This window comes from Nilaparvata lugens, chromosome 5, assembly GCF_014356525.2.
Source record: "Nilaparvata lugens isolate BPH chromosome 5, ASM1435652v1, whole genome shotgun sequence".
Lineage (NCBI taxonomy): Eukaryota > Metazoa > Arthropoda > Insecta > Hemiptera > Delphacidae > Nilaparvata > Nilaparvata lugens.
In genome coordinates, this window is record NC_052508.1 from 18,952,726 (window position 1) to 18,971,033 (window position 18,308).

The 18,308-nt window shown below is 34.8% G+C and overlaps 1 protein-coding gene across 1 annotated transcript; it reads left to right on the plus strand.

Moving 5' to 3' along the window:
* Window positions 1-1,935: 1,935 nt before the first annotated feature.
* LOC111055443 (protein KTI12 homolog) lies at window positions 1,936-15,229 on the plus strand. The gene is made up of 6 exons (XM_022342650.2): window positions 1,936-2,325; window positions 5,713-5,764; window positions 6,051-6,103; window positions 7,700-7,995; window positions 9,426-9,488; window positions 14,988-15,229. Exons 1-6 carry the CDS (start codon window positions 2,163-2,165, stop codon window positions 15,219-15,221), a joined length of 861 nt encoding a protein of 286 aa, XP_022198342.2. The 5' UTR covers window positions 1,936-2,162; the 3' UTR covers window positions 15,222-15,229.
* Window positions 15,230-18,308: the final 3,079 nt, after the last annotated feature.

Sequence of the window (18,308 nt, forward strand, 5' to 3'; positions counted from 1 at the left end):
CCAAAAGTCACTGAACACTATACTTGTAATACAACTACATTAAATGCTGAGCCAATTGAAAAGGTATTTAAATTTCATCCATTATCAAGAGATGAGTGTCAAGAATAATAAAAAATTTGAATAACAAAAAAACAGTAGGATTGGATGGGGTCTCAAGCAAAATTTTAAAAGAATGTGAAAATGAATTACTGGACCCTTTATTGCATCTCCTTAATACTTCACTAGAGCAGGGTATTTTCCCTGATGATCTGAAACAAGGAAAAATTTTGCCAATTTTCAAGAGCGGTGATTCTGAAAGAGTTGAAAATTATAGACCCATTAGTATTCTAAATTAATGTAATAAGTAAAATTTTTGAAAGAGTAGTTTTAAATAGGCTATTGATGCACCTGGAAGAAATTAATTTCATATGTGATGAACAGCATGGGTTCCAGAAAGGGAAATCTACTAAGACTGCAATAGTATCCTTGTTGAAAGACTAATAGATATAATAGATTCAGGTGAGAAGGCAGCCGCAATATTTCTTGATTTATCCAAAGCTTTTGATTGTGTGAACCATAGAATATTATTGAAATACTAAAAACTGTAGGTGTGAATGGTATAGAACTAAAATGGTTTGAATCATATCTCATAGGTAGAAACCAGTGTGTTGAGCTTACCAAGTGGATGGGAATGAAATAGTAAAAATTAAATCTCAAAAACTGGAGGTCCAGGCTGGAGTACCTCAAGGCTCAATTCTGGGTCCCTTACTGTTTCTGTTGTATGTGAACCAATTACCAAAAGAGTTAAAAGATCACAGAGCTCTGTTGTTTGCTGATGACACATCGCTTATCTTTAACAATTATTTATTAGATAGTCTAGAAATAAATGCTTTTACTGGAGTACAGTCAATTGTCCAATTCTTGAAGCAAAGGCAATTAACAATAAATAGTAAGAAATGTCAATTCCTACAATTCAAAAGTAAATATAATTCAGTAGAGGATAGAGAAATAAATGTGTTTGTAGAGGAAAATGAATTAGACCAAGAAGAGAAAGTAGCATTCTTGCGAATTTATTGGACAGGAAATTAACATGGCATCCTTACATTGAGAGGATATGTAATAAGATATCATCTGGGGTATTTGTCCTGCGGCAGCTTGCTAGGCTGAATGATAAAACTACTGTTAACTGCTTACCATGGACTTATACTATCTCATATTAGGTATGCTATTTTAGTATGGGGTAATTCATCTCAACAAAATATGGACAGGGTGTTTAAGATTCAAAAGAAGGCACTCAGATGTATAGAGAAAGTGAATAGGTTAGACCCTTGTAGGCCTTTATTTAAAAAGCTTGGTCTATTAACTGTGCCATCTTTGTATGTATATGAAGTTGAATCAACAAAATTGACCGCGCGTGCACTTGCACATACGTACATCCCGTAATCATACCTTTTGACTATTATATAGTGAGGTCCACATTATCCATGTAATGGCAGTGTTATTTGATTAGCAATGGTATTGCTATCCTTGTCTATCATATAACAAAGCTATCTCTTTCTCGCTTTGCTCTGTTGCCAGACCGTTTTTCAAAATCTAGAATAGATAATTGATTAACAAAATAGTTCATCAAATTATGTGAACTCATTATGAAATTATTGAAAAATAAAATTTCTCGCTTAATAAAATACAATTTATTATTTGAACAATAATGAACAGTTTGTTAATATTAAATCAATGAACCTGTATCAGCTACCGGCTTACAAGGCATTGACAAGACAGAGAATCGGCAACGTTGTTCTTCTATCTTTTTTACTGCCATTAAAACGTGGACCTCACTATAGTATTCTCTATGTTGGAAAATCACACCCCAAGTAATACGTAGCCTACTATGACGTAGAATCAAACAATCACCTTGGGGATGAAACGATACGTAATTCTAAAAAAATCCATTCTTCGCCTTTACCACATCAATTAATATAGATCTACTCTATAGAAGGCACTGGTTCAAATGATCAAATCTTACTATTTTTAGGTTATGTTATTCTTAGGTTAAGGTAATACGTAGCCGTAAATTTATGGTTTTTATAGTAATTTATTTTGTATGATTTTTAACGTTCATTGAAAATGTATAATGTTGTAGCATAGTGAATCTGCCTTTAGTACATTCAATTGCATCGTTTAAAATGCCATTTATTATCATAACTGGAACACCCAGTTGTGGGAAAACTAAACGAACCGAAGAGATAAAAAGTTATTTAGAAGAACATGGTAAAAATAATGTGCATATTGTATCAGAAAATGAAGTCATCAGAAAGTCAGATTTGACAAGAGACGCTGTATATTCAAGTAAGTAAAGTGATTATTTTTAAACAAAAATTCCAATTAAATGCTGTAGATTACCCCGAAGACTTCTGCTACTGCAAATATTGACAACAGGGTAAACAGCTAGATGAAAATTCAGTGAGCGCTAGTATAAACAAATTTTCCAATTTATTTCCATTAAACTACTTTGTACATTGTACAATGCCAAATTACTTGGCACAGTGATTGATTCTAAAGTCATCTCAAAAAAGTCGACGTTTTTCTTCCTAATCGTTAGGTATCTATTTTCATCGTAACTATTGTATTATTCAATCGTAATGACACTTTTGTGAGGCCTTCAAATATGTAAATTTCAACTTGAAATAAAAGTGAATAGGAATAGGATAGTTACACAAGATACCAAGACAAATTGAATCTATATTATTGGTATCTGTATCACAGAATAGATATCTATTATTTAATTATCTGCTCTGTGCCTGTCCGGTACATGGTTCTATGAATCTGTGGCACATGATTGATGAATAGTTAAAGCATTAATGCTCAAATTGCTTGCATACAGGGTGGGTGAAAAGTCCGAGAACGGCTTAATATCTCATACATGAAGGTAATTTGATTGTGGGTGTGATTGGGGATCCCACTCAAATTGAAAAAACTACTTTACAATGACATTAAAAATCTGGTCCGCCATCTTGGATCCGCCATACTGAAGGCAACTTCATTTTTTTAAATAGGAAGGTGGTCATGCGATACATGATTTCGATAGGGAATTTCAAGAATAGGCTACCATGCAAATCAGAAATGAAATACATGAGTGGTATTGATTGATAATGTCAATATCTTCTAAACGTTTTGTGATATCGATGTGCGGTTTTCGCCATTCATTTTTTCTTAAAATTTCGTATCGAAATCATGTATATCGCATGATCACCTTCCTATTTTAAAAAAATGTTGCATTCAAGATGGCGGGCCAGATTTTTAAAGTCATACTAAAGTAGTATTTTTAATTCGAGTAGCATCCCCAATCACACCCATCTAGGAATCACTTCTTTTTATGAGATACTAAGCTGATATACTCATACTTTTTTCTCTCATCTCTGCTTTGAAAATGATCATTTTTTCAATTAGCTGTAACTTTTGAACGATATTGAAATCAGGAAAACAATTCTTCGGAGCGGAAAGAGGAGAAAATTCTCTACAACCTCGACTACTTTTTCGATTTTTTATCTGAAGAGTTTTACAAGATACGCAACTTTGAATATACGAGACTTTGGAAATGATTGACGTATCAAAAATTTATCGCATATTCTAAATTGCGTATCTTGTGAAACACTTCATATAAAAAATCGAAAAAGTAGTCGAGGTTTTAGAGAATTTTCTCCTCTTTCCGCTCCCATGAATAGTTTTCCTGATTTCAATACCGTTCAAAAGTTACAGCTAATTGAAAAAATGATAATTTTCATTTTTTCTGCGATTTTACTGTTATTCAAGAGTCTCTAAAACGAGTAAGATACATGGTAGAAACTTGCAATTTGTCTCAAATGAAAGAGAATCACATGGTCTATAAGCTACCCATCTTGCATGACTTTTTATTATCGAAAAACTGTCGAGACTGTGAAAATGAGGAAAATATCGCAAATTTATTGATTTTTTGAATCAAGCGTATCTTACCTCACGATTATATTTTTACAAAATTCATTCACGTCAAATGAAAGAAGAGATTCTGTTCTTCAAATCAAGACCAAGTACAATTTTTTATCATTCCGGGTTACCGAGATACACAGTTTTGAATATAGAAATTGGCAATTTTTCTGTGTATTTAAATAGGGGCTAAAATTCACTAAAAGTGGATTTTTTTATTTTTCCATCAAATTTCAATTATGATACATGATTTTGAACCGCCTTGACGAGCTGAGAAGAATGAGCTGTAGTACGAGGAAATCTGATCATTCTGTCGAAAGTTATAAGTGTTTAAAGTTTTGATCCTTGACGTACCCCCCACTAGGAAATACTGAAATTAAATGTTTCTAACGGGTCATTCTCATAGAAAATAACCCGCGTGAGATGATTTCAGCCGAAATATGTATTTTTTTGTTAGGAAGGCCTTGAAAAGGTACTATAATAAAAAATTTTATTTTGGCTGTAGGACATGATTTTCTTTTTTTGGGTATATTCCCTCTCCCCCCACTACCAATTTCGAAAATTCTTATAGAATCCTGTTCATAATGAATTGTTCTTCCACGTGATGTGTGGTTTTTTATCTATACTAGGAAAATATCCATGTTGTATAGGGTAGAAGTGGTAGGTTTGCATAATTTTGAAAACCCCTTAAAAAATACTCATTTTTTGAAAATTCGTAGCTCCGGAACCAAATATGGTGGAATCCTGCGCGACGACTCAATTTATTGGACATTTTATTATCCTTAATTTTGTCGAGAATGATTTTTCTTGAGAAACTCAAGGTTCACGAGATAAAATGGGAAAATTGAAAAAAGTCCGAAATTTTAGGGGTTTTGGGGGTGAAGCCGCCCTCTGGCGTGTCAGGAAATTTCAGATTCGAATTCAGCGCCCCAAAATACATATAGAACCGTCGAGAAATATTCTTTCGGGGCTGTTTCCTGAAAAACGACCATTTGACTGGACTAAGTATTGATCAATAATGTGAATATCTTCAAAACGGTTCGAGATATCGATATGCGGTTTCTGCCATTCATCTTTTCTTGGAATTCCCTATCGTATTCATGTATCGCATGACCACCTTCCTATTTAAAAAAATGAAGTTTCATTCAATATGGCGGACCAAATTTTTAAAGTCATTTGTAAAGTAGTTTTTTCAATTTAAGTAAGATCCCCAATCTCACCCACCGTCAATTCACTTTTGTGTATGAGATATTAAGCCGTTCTCTGACTTTTCACCCACTCTGTATATTACTGTCAACATCTTCAAGTCGAATATATCTTGAACAGTTATAGAATGAACACGCCCCATACTGAAAGTCGATGAAGCCAACATCTACTGCCATATCGCCCCATCGTGACGTCAGCATCGTATAGATAACTTTTCTGTAGAGTTTGTTTACATTGTTTTCCATGGCATATTGTGTCTATTCCAGATGAAAGTAAATTATTAAAGAGCTAAAATTATATAATTAAGAATTTATAATTATATATTATATAATGCTGACGTCACGATGGGGTGATATGGCAAAAGATGTTGGCTTCATCGACATTCAGTATGAATTTACAATGGGGCGTGTCTATTCTATAACTGGTCTAAGGAATACATTACACACTGCATAATTTAACAAAAATGAAAACTATCTCAATAGTTGAACTGTCGAAGTCGTTGATCATCATTGTTCATCTGATCTTGGAAAATTCTTTTTGAATGACTATTGTGAATATGTTTTTCAGGTGCCCAAAAAGAGAAGGAAATTCGTGGAGTTTTAAAATCGGAGTCGTTAAGGTATGTCATTCAAAATGATTGTGCTTTATATATTTTAGATTCAAGTACATTTTTTCCTGTGAATTATTAAAGTAAATTTTAAATATTTCTGAGAAATTAAAATTTTAAACTGTTAAATTGTTGAATCAACCTTCCATTGTAAATGTTATTATTTATGTTTTATTATTATATTCTACTTTTCTGAGCAGTTCATTTTCATGTCGATATAGGTAGAAAAAGAATGAGTAAATTCTGTGTTAATATGTTGGCCATCACAAGACTACAATCCACATTTTTTCAATTGCAGATTACTTGGGACTGGCGGCACAGTGATATTGGATGCTGGAAATTATATCAAAGGTTTGTTCCAACTGAATATTGAACAACATGATTTTGATTGAAAAGCATTTAATATCTATATGATTTGTTTTATTATAATTATTTGATTGGGCGTAATCGTTTGTATTTCTACTGTTTAGAACTAGTATCCTTTCTCATCACTGATTTCCTAGTAACGTTCCTAATCATTTTCCGTGCAACATGCATATCTCAATTTTTCATTAATTTTGTTGTTAATGTATACTGAACATCTGGCAGTCTCAATGTTCACTGTAATATCAAGTTATATTTAGCAATCTCAAGTTATATTATTATGTTTATTTAGTGTTTGTTAGAATTATTGACATGTTTATTTATTGGATAGAGCAAACAATACAATAGTCAGAAAAGACATGTTGCTTGTTGATGGCAATTCTTCAAATCAACGATAAATAATGTCAAAAGGGAAATGCATGTCTGTTAACTAAAATAATTAGTTACATAGTTCATAACTAAAATCGGATGATCTTTACACCTATGGGCCGGTTTCCGAGCTCGGGATTTAGCTAAGTTCTAGACTTTAAACAGCTGGAGTCTGAAAATTCGCTTTCCAAAACGGGAGTATTCGTAGTCCACGTTTCAATAAAATTTGAAAAAATCTAGAAAATTGAACAAAATAAAATAAAGAGAAAATAGTGTTAAGTTTCAGCTATTTTTAATTATTTAGGAATGTTTCATTCCGTCAAGGAAAAACGTTTCCAATTATAGAAATGATAAAATAAAGATAATCATAAAAACTACGACCACGCCCCGTTTTGGAAAGCCCATTTTCTGACTTATCAGAATCTTTGGGTGGGCTCAATAATATTGTTCCGGGGTGGTGGGGGGGTCTGGTGGGTATGAATACCTTCCAGGAAAAGGTGGGTCGAGGGGTCACCCCCGAAAAATTGTTGAAGCTACGAAATTTTTGGTTGCTTTTTTGGCCTGTTTTCAACAAAAAATATAGATTTGAGAGGCAGGTAAATATATTCAGATGATTATAAATTGGTTTTGTAATAGTTTGTTTGTTGCTTTATAATCAACTGTCGCTAAAACCTAGTTTTGATGAAAACGGGGGTTTTCTCTTATCACAGTATGATAGATCAGGGAAAGAAATCTCAAAATTAGTTTAGATGATGATTAACAGTAAAATAAAAACTCGTTTCTTATCAAACTTATACAATTTGTAGAAAGGATCTTTAACTTTAAGTATTTCTTCAACTTTTCAAGTGGAGGCTGCCCATATTTATTGTTATTTTATAACAAAATTAAAAGTGTAATTATTACTAATTAACATTAACCAATCAACTTCATGTTCAACTTTCAATAGATAGGTTCATCGCCTGTAATAATAGAAAACATAGGCAATGTAAATCAAATTTGTGTCAATGTTTTGTAAAATTAGGTGGTACCTCACTCTTCACAAATTGCAGGTTTCCCATATTATAATATTTTTACTTTAAAAATTGAAGTTGATTAATATATTGTGAATAAATCCTATAAATCAATAAAAGGATGACTCCAGCTTTTTAAAGTCTAGAACTTGGCTAAATCCCGAGATCGGAAACCGTCACAAAACGATTGCATTCTCGATTGCAGGTTACAGATACGAGCTGTACTGCGCAACGAAGGGCATCCAGACGACCCAGGTGACAGTGGAGTGCTGTGCGAGCGAAGAGGAAGCGTGGTCGTGGAACGTGAGTCGCGCAGAGCAGGAACAGTATTCGCGGGCGACGTTCGACGCGCTGATCATGCGCTATGAGACGCCCAACAGTCAGAACAGGTGGGACTCTCCGCTCGTCGTTCTGCTGGCCAGCGATCCCTTGCCCGGTCAGCATATATGGTCGCTGCTCTACGAGCGCAAACCACCGCCTCCAAATATGTCCACTCAGAGTGTAAGTATACTCATTCATCCATTTAAATAAAAGTAGAAAAACACTTGAAAGACGAAAAACATGAAGGAACTTGACTTACTTTTCAGTCCAGTCCACTCATAGTATATGTAAGTTAGGATTGCGATTAATCAAATAGTCTTTTTAAAAATGAATTTATTTGTTAACCACATATTACAATAGTTTTATATCACGCGATAGAGCTCCGTTCGCTATGTCTGCTAGCTAGGAACTGACTACTAATTACTACCTTCCACTACAACTATTATGCATCAGTAATAATGGAATGAGGAGTGCTGAGTATATAAGTAATTAGCTATATAACTTGTATACACATTCATCTATCCAAATCAGGATAGAAGAGCACTCTAAGATAAAAAAAACATGAAGATAAATAAACTTGCTCTACAGTCTAGTTGGATTAAGAAATGAAAGATGAAACCCACAGAGAAAACTAAACTCACTCTACAGTCTAGTTGGATTGAAAAATATTGCAAAAAAGTAAGTAAAGTTTCCGTAATGTTTTTCTTCTTCAAAGTGTTTTTCTATCCTCATTTATTTATTCATCAGCTTGCAGCTAGTAAAAAATTACTTTTTCCTCCACCTGCTGTCTAAAGTACTTACTTTACTCCCTGAAACATAATACTAAAGTGTCACTTTTTCGCTCTAGGTAGTAAAAAACAGAAAAACTCCCTAGGGAGTAAAAGTGACTCCATTTAAATAACATGCGAAGCATCTCTATTTAAAAATCTTACATGGTAATAGGTTAGAAGGTCTAAGCTCAGATGAGAAAGCGTAATAGAGGTGTCTGTCATTGAGTCAACTGAATTCAATACCACAACCAGAAATTTGATCAACTCATGAAAATATATGTTTGTATGATATTATATTCTTAATATTGGTAGACGATAAAAATTTATACAATTTTTAAAATATTTTATTCTATTCAAAATACCAGCCAACAAATATTTTTGATCTGCATTCTGCAATTCAAATCTGAACCGCGTGATCTGGAGTCAGCCATTTTTGGTAGCTCAGCTGATATGATTGTTACAACTTTGGCCGATAGATAGCGCAATCAGCAGTGCCAATCAGACGACCGGTTTTTAGGTTTTAGTTTTTAGGTTATGTTGTTAGGAAACATTGTCACCAATACGTAAGTTATTAGAATGAGTTTGTAATATGTTTTGAATATTCTAATTGGCAATAAATGAAATTGAAATTGAAAAAAATTAATGAAATATAAAATAAATACTGTACATTGTTAATTTTGAATTTTCAAGGCTGTTTGAATAACAACAGATAGAAGAACAGATTCAAAATGACTACCTAATTGATAATCAAGATTATCCGTAAATTATTTATTGCCATTATAAAAAAATAAAAATTTACCGTTCATAAATTGACTAATTGGTTTTGTCTTTTGATTTCAGTTACCAGCAACTGGTACCACATTCGTATACGATATAGATAGGATAACCAAGGAACTCATTGATGTAAGAAATCCGTCACTCACTCAAGTTATTAATTTATTGGCTATTTCTAATTAATTTCATACTTCTCATTGATGAAATAAGTTTATTCTCAACCACAGCATATTTACTTAAACAAATCAAATTATTGTTCTAATACTCATTCAATGGGGTACCACCACAATGTGTTCTAGATATAGTGAGGTTCCACGTTATAATGGCAGTGAAGAAAGATAGGAGAACAACGTTGCCAAGTCTCTCCATTCTGCTACTGAGTGTACACAGCTGTTACTGAATTCATCCCATTAAATTTGATCTAATAATAATTATCATTTCCTTGATAAAATAATCAATTTAATGTCAAATTAATCAAGAAAATATATTTTTTCATAATTTGATTCGAAAATTTGCTTTCATAACTGAGATCAGATATTTATTTTTATACAAGCCTGAAATGGCGGCTAATTTAAAAAGCTGTGATACAACAATCTGAATTCCAAAACAACAGAAATTAAGTTATTTGGTAGTTATTCTATTCCAATTTTTTTCTAAATAATAGAAAAATAGATATCCTATTTAAAATAAGTAATTTCAATGGAAATAATTCTGAAATAATCTTTCAATATTATTTATACGGTACGAGTAGGTCTAACCTATACGTGTAGGCTAACTGAAGCACGGATGAAGTCTAGGATGGTTAGTTATCAACTTTTAAAATGTCATTTCTGGTATTTTAATTTGTGTTTCTCATACTGTAATGTCTAAAAATTATTTCATTGTTTCAAAAATACATTTTAAATCAATTATACGACTTGTGTACTCAAATATTTTGATAGAAAAAAAATGAAAAAAAAAAATGGCGGCTGAGAATTGTTGTCTACTTTTGTACAGTCTCTGTCAAAAGTAAAAATAAAATATTCTGGAAAACGGACAACATTGCAAAGCGAGAGAGAGATAGCGCTATCTGTTTCGTTGTATGATAGAAAAGGACAGCAACAGTATTGTCAATTGTACACTGCCATTATAACGTGGACCTCACTATAGGTCTATTGGATTCAGTAGATATTCTAATTCATATTCATTGGAGGATTCTTGTCGCAGTTGTTAAAATCAAACGCGGTTTAATTCACGGTATATAGAATGTATATTTCATCTAAATACCGTGGTTTAATCGATTATCTTGCTAAAATGAGGTGTTTATTATGGGTACCTCTGAATAATAAAATATTTATTCTCAAATAATAGTTTAGAATAAAAGATGAGAATAAGATATTTTGTGTTGTTGTGAAGTTGATGTTGGGGTATTGAATGAAAACGACTAGCTATTGTCAAAATCACTGGTTTATTGAAACAATTTGAGTCTGAAATTGTTTCAATAAAACCAGTGATCCCCGTGAGGGGTTGCTAGTCCTCCATCGGGCGCCTCCCCAGGTGGCGGATAGGGGAATGCCTCCCAGATATGGGAGGTACCAGTGAAATAGCCGGGGTGGACCAAAACTAGCAAACCGGTCAACGGCCTCGAAGGCGGATGAGGAGAAATCCCAACGGCGGAGAGGGCGGAAGAGCCTAGGGAGTAAACCCGAATCAAATCCAGGGTAGGTTACACTCTGTAAGCTGCGGTGAAAGCAAGTGCCTAGGAGAGGGCAACTCCAGAAAAACGACCCTGGTCCTCCAGGTTGGGGGTTGAGCGATGGGCCAACAACCCATTCTTGTAAAAAATCTGAAGTTACGAAAACCTACACAAGCCTCGGAACATGGATCGGAAATACCGGATTAAATATGGCTCGCAAAAAAACGAAAATGGGAATGGATTGGAAACTAGCATCTTGGAATGTACGTACATTGTTCAGACCTGGTGCTCTGAATGGCCTGACAGATCAATTGAAAAAGTACAGGGTGGATGTGGCTGCGCTTCAGGAGGTAAGATGGAGAGGATCCCACATTTTGAAGACCAAGGACTACACCATACTATGCAGTGGAAATAATACTAACACCTTTGGAACTGCATTTGTGGTGCACAATAACTTACTCGGACAGCTTATAGACTTCAAGGATATTGATGAGAGAATGTGCTCAATAAGGATAAGAGGTAGATTCTTCACAATCACACTGATCTCCGCTCATGCTCCAACGGAGGAAAGTGATGAGGATGCTAAGGATGCTTTCTATGATAGGCTTGAACAACTATACCATGAGGCCCCTGCTCATGATGTGAAAATTATTCTGGGTGACATGAATGCCAAGGTAGGAAGGGAAGAATGCTATAGACCAGCAATAGGCAAGGAGAGTTTACACGAGGAGTCAAATGATAATGGTACACGACTTATCGACTTTGCAATCAGCAACAGAATGACTATTGCAAGCACCTGCTTCCCTCATAAAAATATACATAAAGCAACATGGAAGTCACCTGATGGTCATACACAGAACCAGATTGACCATGTTCTCATAGATAGACGGCATGCTTCAGATATAATGGATGTAAGAGCCTTTAGAGGGGCAGATGTGGACTCTGACCACTACCTGGTGATGGCAACATGCAGGCAGAGAATATCACGACTGCATTCAATAAGAAACCCAAGAGTGACAAAATTTGACACAGATAAATTGAAGACAAGGGAAATTGCTGTGCAATATGAAGAGAAAGTAAAGCATCTATTAGGACCTGGAGAGACGGAGGGGGTCAATGATGTGGAGCGTGATTGGGAAATATTGAAAGGGGCTTTGACAAGAGCAGCAGAGGAAACATTAGGCAACACGCGGCCTGTTCGGAGGGAAGAATGGTTTGACCAAGAATGCAGAGAAGCAATAAGCATGAGAAATGAAGCAAGGCAGAGAGCACTGCAAAGAGTAACCAGGAATACCAGAGAGGCGTTTGTAAGAGCCAGGACTCTGGCAGCAAACATATGTAGAGAGAAGAAACGAGCTTGGGAAAGGAGGAAGATTGGAAAGATACAGGAACAAGCCACAAACAGAAGAATAAGGGAGATGTACAGCTTGGTAAGAGAAGAAAAGAAGGGTTTCCAAGCTAGAGCAGTACTGATAAGAGACAAACATGGAAATCTGGCTGGGGACCCAGCTGCGGTTCTTGATCGATGGGCAGAATATTTTGAGAATCTGTTGAATCCCATCGGTGAGAGAGGTGGGTCCAGATTTTTGGAAGATCAACATACAATTGCAGACCGGGAACCGGGGCTTGAAGAAGTCAGTGAAGCCATGCAGGAGCTGAAGAACAACAGAGCACCAGGCAGTGATAAAATCACAGCTGAACTGTTGAAGCATGGAGGAGAGCTGGTTTTGAGAAAGGTGCATGCCCTGATCTGTAAAGTGTGGAGGGAAGAGAAAATGCCAGATGACTGGAAAATGGCACTCCTTTGCCCAATACATAAAAAAGGCTCCAAGTCGGAATGTGCTAATTACCGTGGTATTGCTCTGTTAAATGTAGCTTACAAGGTCTTTGCAAAGGTGTTAGCAAAGAGGTTGGCACCTTATGCTGAAAATGCTCTTGGAGAATATCAGAGTGGTTTCAGACAGGGGAGAGCACCAACGGATCATATATTCACTATCAGAACAATACTGCAGAAATGCTATGAATTCAATATTCCTGTCCACCAGTTATTCATAGACTACAAGCAAGCATATGATAGTGTAGACAGGACGTATATGCTAGAAACACTCTGCATACTGGAGATTCCAGATAAGTTGGTGCACCTTGTGAACATGACATTGACAGGAACCAAAAGCAAAGTTAGTATCGCTGGTCAAAGTTCTCGAGAGTTCGGCATTGAGAGGGGTCTGAGACAGGGAGATACTCTGTCAGGCACTCTGTTTAACCTTGTCTTGGAAAGAGCAGTCAGAAATATAGGTTTGAATGCTGGAGGTACACTGCTTACTAGAATGGCACAGTGCCTAGCATACGCAGATGATGTAGACATCTTAGCCCGAAGGGAGGAGGATCTGATTGAAAGTTTTAGAAAATTGGAGGAAGAGTCAAAAAAAGCAGGTTTGGCAGTCAATGGAAGTAAGACTGTGTACATGAGGATGGCTAGAGACCAGAGAAGGATACCTGAAGAGCTCGCACTGGAAGGACATCGTTTTAAAACAGTAGAATGTTTTAAGTATCTTGGATCCCTGATCACTAACAAAAATGAAAATCAAATGGAAATCAAAGAGAGATTGAAAGCTGGAAATAGGGCATACTTCAGTCTACAGAAAATCCTTAGATCAAGGCTGTTAAGCTGGAGCAGTAAAATTGAAATTTATAGGACAGTTCTGCGACCAGTGGTGATGTATGCTTGTGAAACATGGGTGTTGACAAGTTGTGATAAGATGCTGTTGAATCGATGGGAGAGAAAAATCCTAAGAAGAATTTATGGGCCAGTGCTAGAGGCTGATAGGTGGCGACTCAGGAAAAATGATGAGCTCTATAATCTGTATGGGCAACCGAGCATTGTTGCTGAAATTAGAAGAGCACGTATTCGTTGGTTGGGCCATGTGGAACGTATGCCGGAAACCCGTACAGCGCGTATGTCTCTGTATCAGCAACCAGGGGGACAAAGAAAGCGTGGTCGACCACGCAAGAGATGGTTGGACGACGTGGAGGCAGACCTTCAATCCTTGGGCGTGAGAAGGTGGAGGCAGCGAGCACAGGACAGAGATGCATGGAAAAGGCTTGTGGAGGAGGCCAAGGCTCTTCAAGGGCCGTAGAGTCAATGCCATTATAACGTGGACCTCACTATAGGTCTATTGGATTCAGTAGATATTCTAATTCATATTCATTGGAGGATTCTTGTCGCAGTTGTTAAAATCAAACGCGGTTTAATTCACGGTATATAGAATGTATATTTCATCTAAATACCGTGGTTTAATCGATTATCTTGCTAAAATGAGGTGTTTATTATGGGTACCTCTGAATAATAAAATATTTATTCTCAAATAATAGTTTAGAATAAAAGATGAGAATAAGATATTTTGTGTTGTTGTGAAGTTGATGTTGGCGTATTGAATGAAAACGACTAGCTATTGTCAAAATCACTGGTTTATTGAAACAATTTGAGTTTGAAATTGTTTCAATAAAACCAGTGATCTTGACAATAGCTAGTCGTTTTCATTCAATATGGATATTCACCCCAATATTAACTTCACAACAACACAAAATATCTTATTCTCATTTTTTATTCATGACTATTTCAAGTGGTTAGATTTCAAGTAGATTTCAGTTATTGATAGTGGATTTCAGTTGTTAGATTTTAGTGGAAGATTTCAGTGGCAAGATTTCATATACATTTCATGAGGTTCATCAATAACTAGTATTGCTGCAATCGCAGAGTTTCATAATATTGGCGGGCAGAGCCAATAAAGTGTTTTGGCACATAAAAAGTGTTTTGAACCCTACTGGTGTTTCTATTAATTAACGAATGAAACCATAGTTTTCTATGTGAAAACTAGAATCCAGTTTTGATAAGTCTATTAGATAAAGTGATTTTTTAGCAGAGTATGAGCATTCGTTCACTTTTTTTTCAGAGTATTGTGGAAGCGAAGAAGATGGGTGGTGAAAATAGCAAAATAAAGCTGAGCGGCTTCGAAGGCTTGACAGTCGGCCATTTTGGACCGAATCTGACGCATCCTCAGCTGGCCAGGCTCCGGAGGCAATTTCTGCAGTACACCAAACTCAATCCCCCTTCATCCAATGAGGCCTCACGTGAGAAAATAGCTCAACTATTTATACAATACTTGACTTCTGTTCATAAATGTTGACATTTTCACTAGTGTTGTTATTTCTCTACCTATTTCTTTATCGACAAGAAAGTTCACTTACTTACAACTTCAAATTCAAGTTCTCCCATTCAGTGCTTTCTTGTAAAAATTAGAATAATAATAAATAAATAAAATTCATGAAAAATGACCAAGTTTAAAATGCAACTTGTATTTTCGATATCCATCTTGGTAAACATATTTTAAACAATTTTCAGCGAAAAGAATTTTTTCGCCTTAAAATTTTTCCACGGAATTTCTCTTACTTCAGCATATCTTCCACAGTGCCATTTCAACTCGATATCATGCAACATTCTGTAATTTCTAGATCTTTAGACATGAGCCACCACAAGCAAGCACGATAAAAAATGAAAACGTCTTTTGACATGATCCACCACGAGCAAACACGATAAAAAATGAAAACGTCTTTTGACATGATCCACCACGAGCAAACATGATAAAAAATGAAAACGTCTTTTGACATGATCCACCACGAGCAAACATGATAAAAAATGAAAACGTCTTTTGACATGATCCACCACGAGCAAACACGATAAAAAATGAAAACGTCTTTTGACATGATCCACAACGAGCAAACACGTAAAAAAATGAAAACGTCTTTTGACATGATCCACCACGAGCAAACACGATAAAAAATGAAAACGTCTTTTGACATGATCCACCACGAGCAAACACGATAAAAAATGAAAACGTCTTTTGACATGATCCACCACGAGCAAACATGATAAAAAATGAAAACGTCTTTTGACATGATCCACCACGAGCAAACACAATAAAAAATGAAAACGTCTTTTGACATGATCCACCACGAGCAAACACGATAAAAAATGAAAACTTCTTTTGACATGATCCACCACGAACAAACACGATAAAAAATGAAAACGTTTGTGATTTGTCAACGGCATCTGCTTTAAATTAGATTGTCACTAATATCCAAGTTCATCTTCACTCACGTTTTTCTGAGTAATGATTTCCCTCGATCGTTTGAAGAATCAATTCCCTTTAAATTTAGTACCCAACTTGGAAGCATCATACACCCCACCCCCCACCACGTAAATTGATATAATTATCTACTTTCGTCAACATAATATGCTCAATAGCATATTACCCTTTTCAACTATAGAAACAGAAATGAATCTTTTTATAAACATGACATTTAACATCCTTTCTTGGGAAAAGGTTTAAGAATGATTGAAAATACATTTCAAGTAATTTTATTTTATTGAGGGTGATGAGTAGCTATAAATCAGATAACAACAACCATTATGTTATTCCAACGGAATAGAAATCTAACAATAATAATTCATAAAATGAGATCATTTTTTACATGGAATCTGAACATTGAAAAGATTACTCTAATAATAATTTACAAACTCTGAGCTTTGGGATGCATAGGATTATATTTACGGTCATGATACCAGTATACTGATCAGTTGATTTCTACCCAATTCAATCTCATTGGGAGAACGATTTTCAATTTTGGTTTCTTTAGACAATATCATAGCGCATCACCACTACTTGATGTGTGTCACAAACGTTATGCATTTTTCTTAAAGGTTCTTCCAATTCAATAATATATTTATTTATGCTTTAGTAAAAAACTCAATGTTTTCCCTTCCTCATAATTATAATGCAGTAGCTATTACTATGATACTAGAGCATCAGACTCCAAAGATGAATTCTTTTCTGAAAAATAAGTAATGAATTGTTTGAAAATTATGTAACAATATTGCATGTAAACATAATATTTTACGTGTTCATAAAATCTCTATTTGGAGCTTTATCAGGGGGTTTTCAACTAATCAGTACATCGGAATCAATTAACATGGGGAATAATAGTTATTTACACTATACATTGCTCTATCATCATATAGTTACAGTACAAAAGATGCAAACATTCATTTCTTAATTATGGTCAACTCTTGTCATCAAGTATAAAGATTGAAAAATATACGTTCTTGGTTAAGCCATAAAAATGTCACTATTTATAATAGATATTGTTTTTGGAAATTATTTGAAATTTAGGTACCATCATATTCAATTATCATTTGATATTTAATGATAGGTACCAACTGTAACTCACATTTTTTAAAAACAGTCTGATTGTGAAATCAGAAATATTTTAGACAAAATGTAATCCTAGAACCGTGTATTACAATTACTCCGAAATTTCTTTGAAAGAAATGTGCATCAAAAGTTACTCTCTTACAGTTTTATTTTGTACTGATGAATTATGCAATTCAATTTTAGGCGTACTATTAATTATACAGTTGTGGAGTAACTGTAGTTTCAATTTGGACATTGCTATCAATTTATTAAAATCTTAAAAATACGGTATAATTAAAATTTTAAATAAATTGACCGCGTAATTGGAGAACAGGTAGACGTGATTCATTAGATTCGATTCGATTGCTGCCAAGTTATGTAAAAACTGCAGACGTTTTATAATAATGTTAATAATATTTAGATTTCGCAAATAATTGCTTCCGAATAAAAGGTATTACTCTGCTTCCAGATGAAGTTCGAATCGGATCATAATTTATATTTACCATTCCCGAAAGATTTTTGGTGTATAGTCTATGATTTATAATAGTGGTTTTTTAACTTATGAGTTTTCAGTTTTCCAACTGCAATTTCATCGAAATTGAAGTAGAAAGCAGAAATTTTCCACTCTATTCTGAACCTTAATCACCACATATTGAAAGTTTCAAATATCTTCCCAAAAAGGTCTGTATCTAGGACATGAAAAATTGAATTTTTTGATTGCATGACACTGCATAGGAATTCGATTGGGTCGATCTAACCTATAAGGCTTAATTTTATTCTTATATCAATAGATAATTTTAGTTACAGTTATATATTTATTCGATTGTGCTGCTGTTCCACTTTAACTCGAGTTGATGCATCGATGTAGCCGTTATTCATCCTTGTCAAGAAGCCCTATCTCGACCCATCCAGCTCTCGTGCATAGAATCTGAAAATAAATTAATTAAAACGTTGAATCTTCCGAATTTAAATCTATGCAAGATTCTGAAAACTTTGATATTCCAAGAGAATAGTTAAGCAAAA

Bases quoted from the DNA above. Each gene is read 5' to 3' on its own strand.
- LOC111055443 (XM_022342650.2), top strand. From the start codon at position 2,163: ATGCCATTTATTATCATAACTGGAACACCCAGTTGTGGGAAAACTAAA. The intron at 5,765-6,050 runs GTATGTCATTCA...TTTCAATTGCAG, and splicing joins TTAAAATCGGAGTCGTTAAG to ATTACTTGGGACTGGCGGCA. The intron at 6,104-7,699 runs GTTTGTTCCAAC...TCTCGATTGCAG, and splicing joins TGCTGGAAATTATATCAAAG to GTTACAGATACGAGCTGTAC.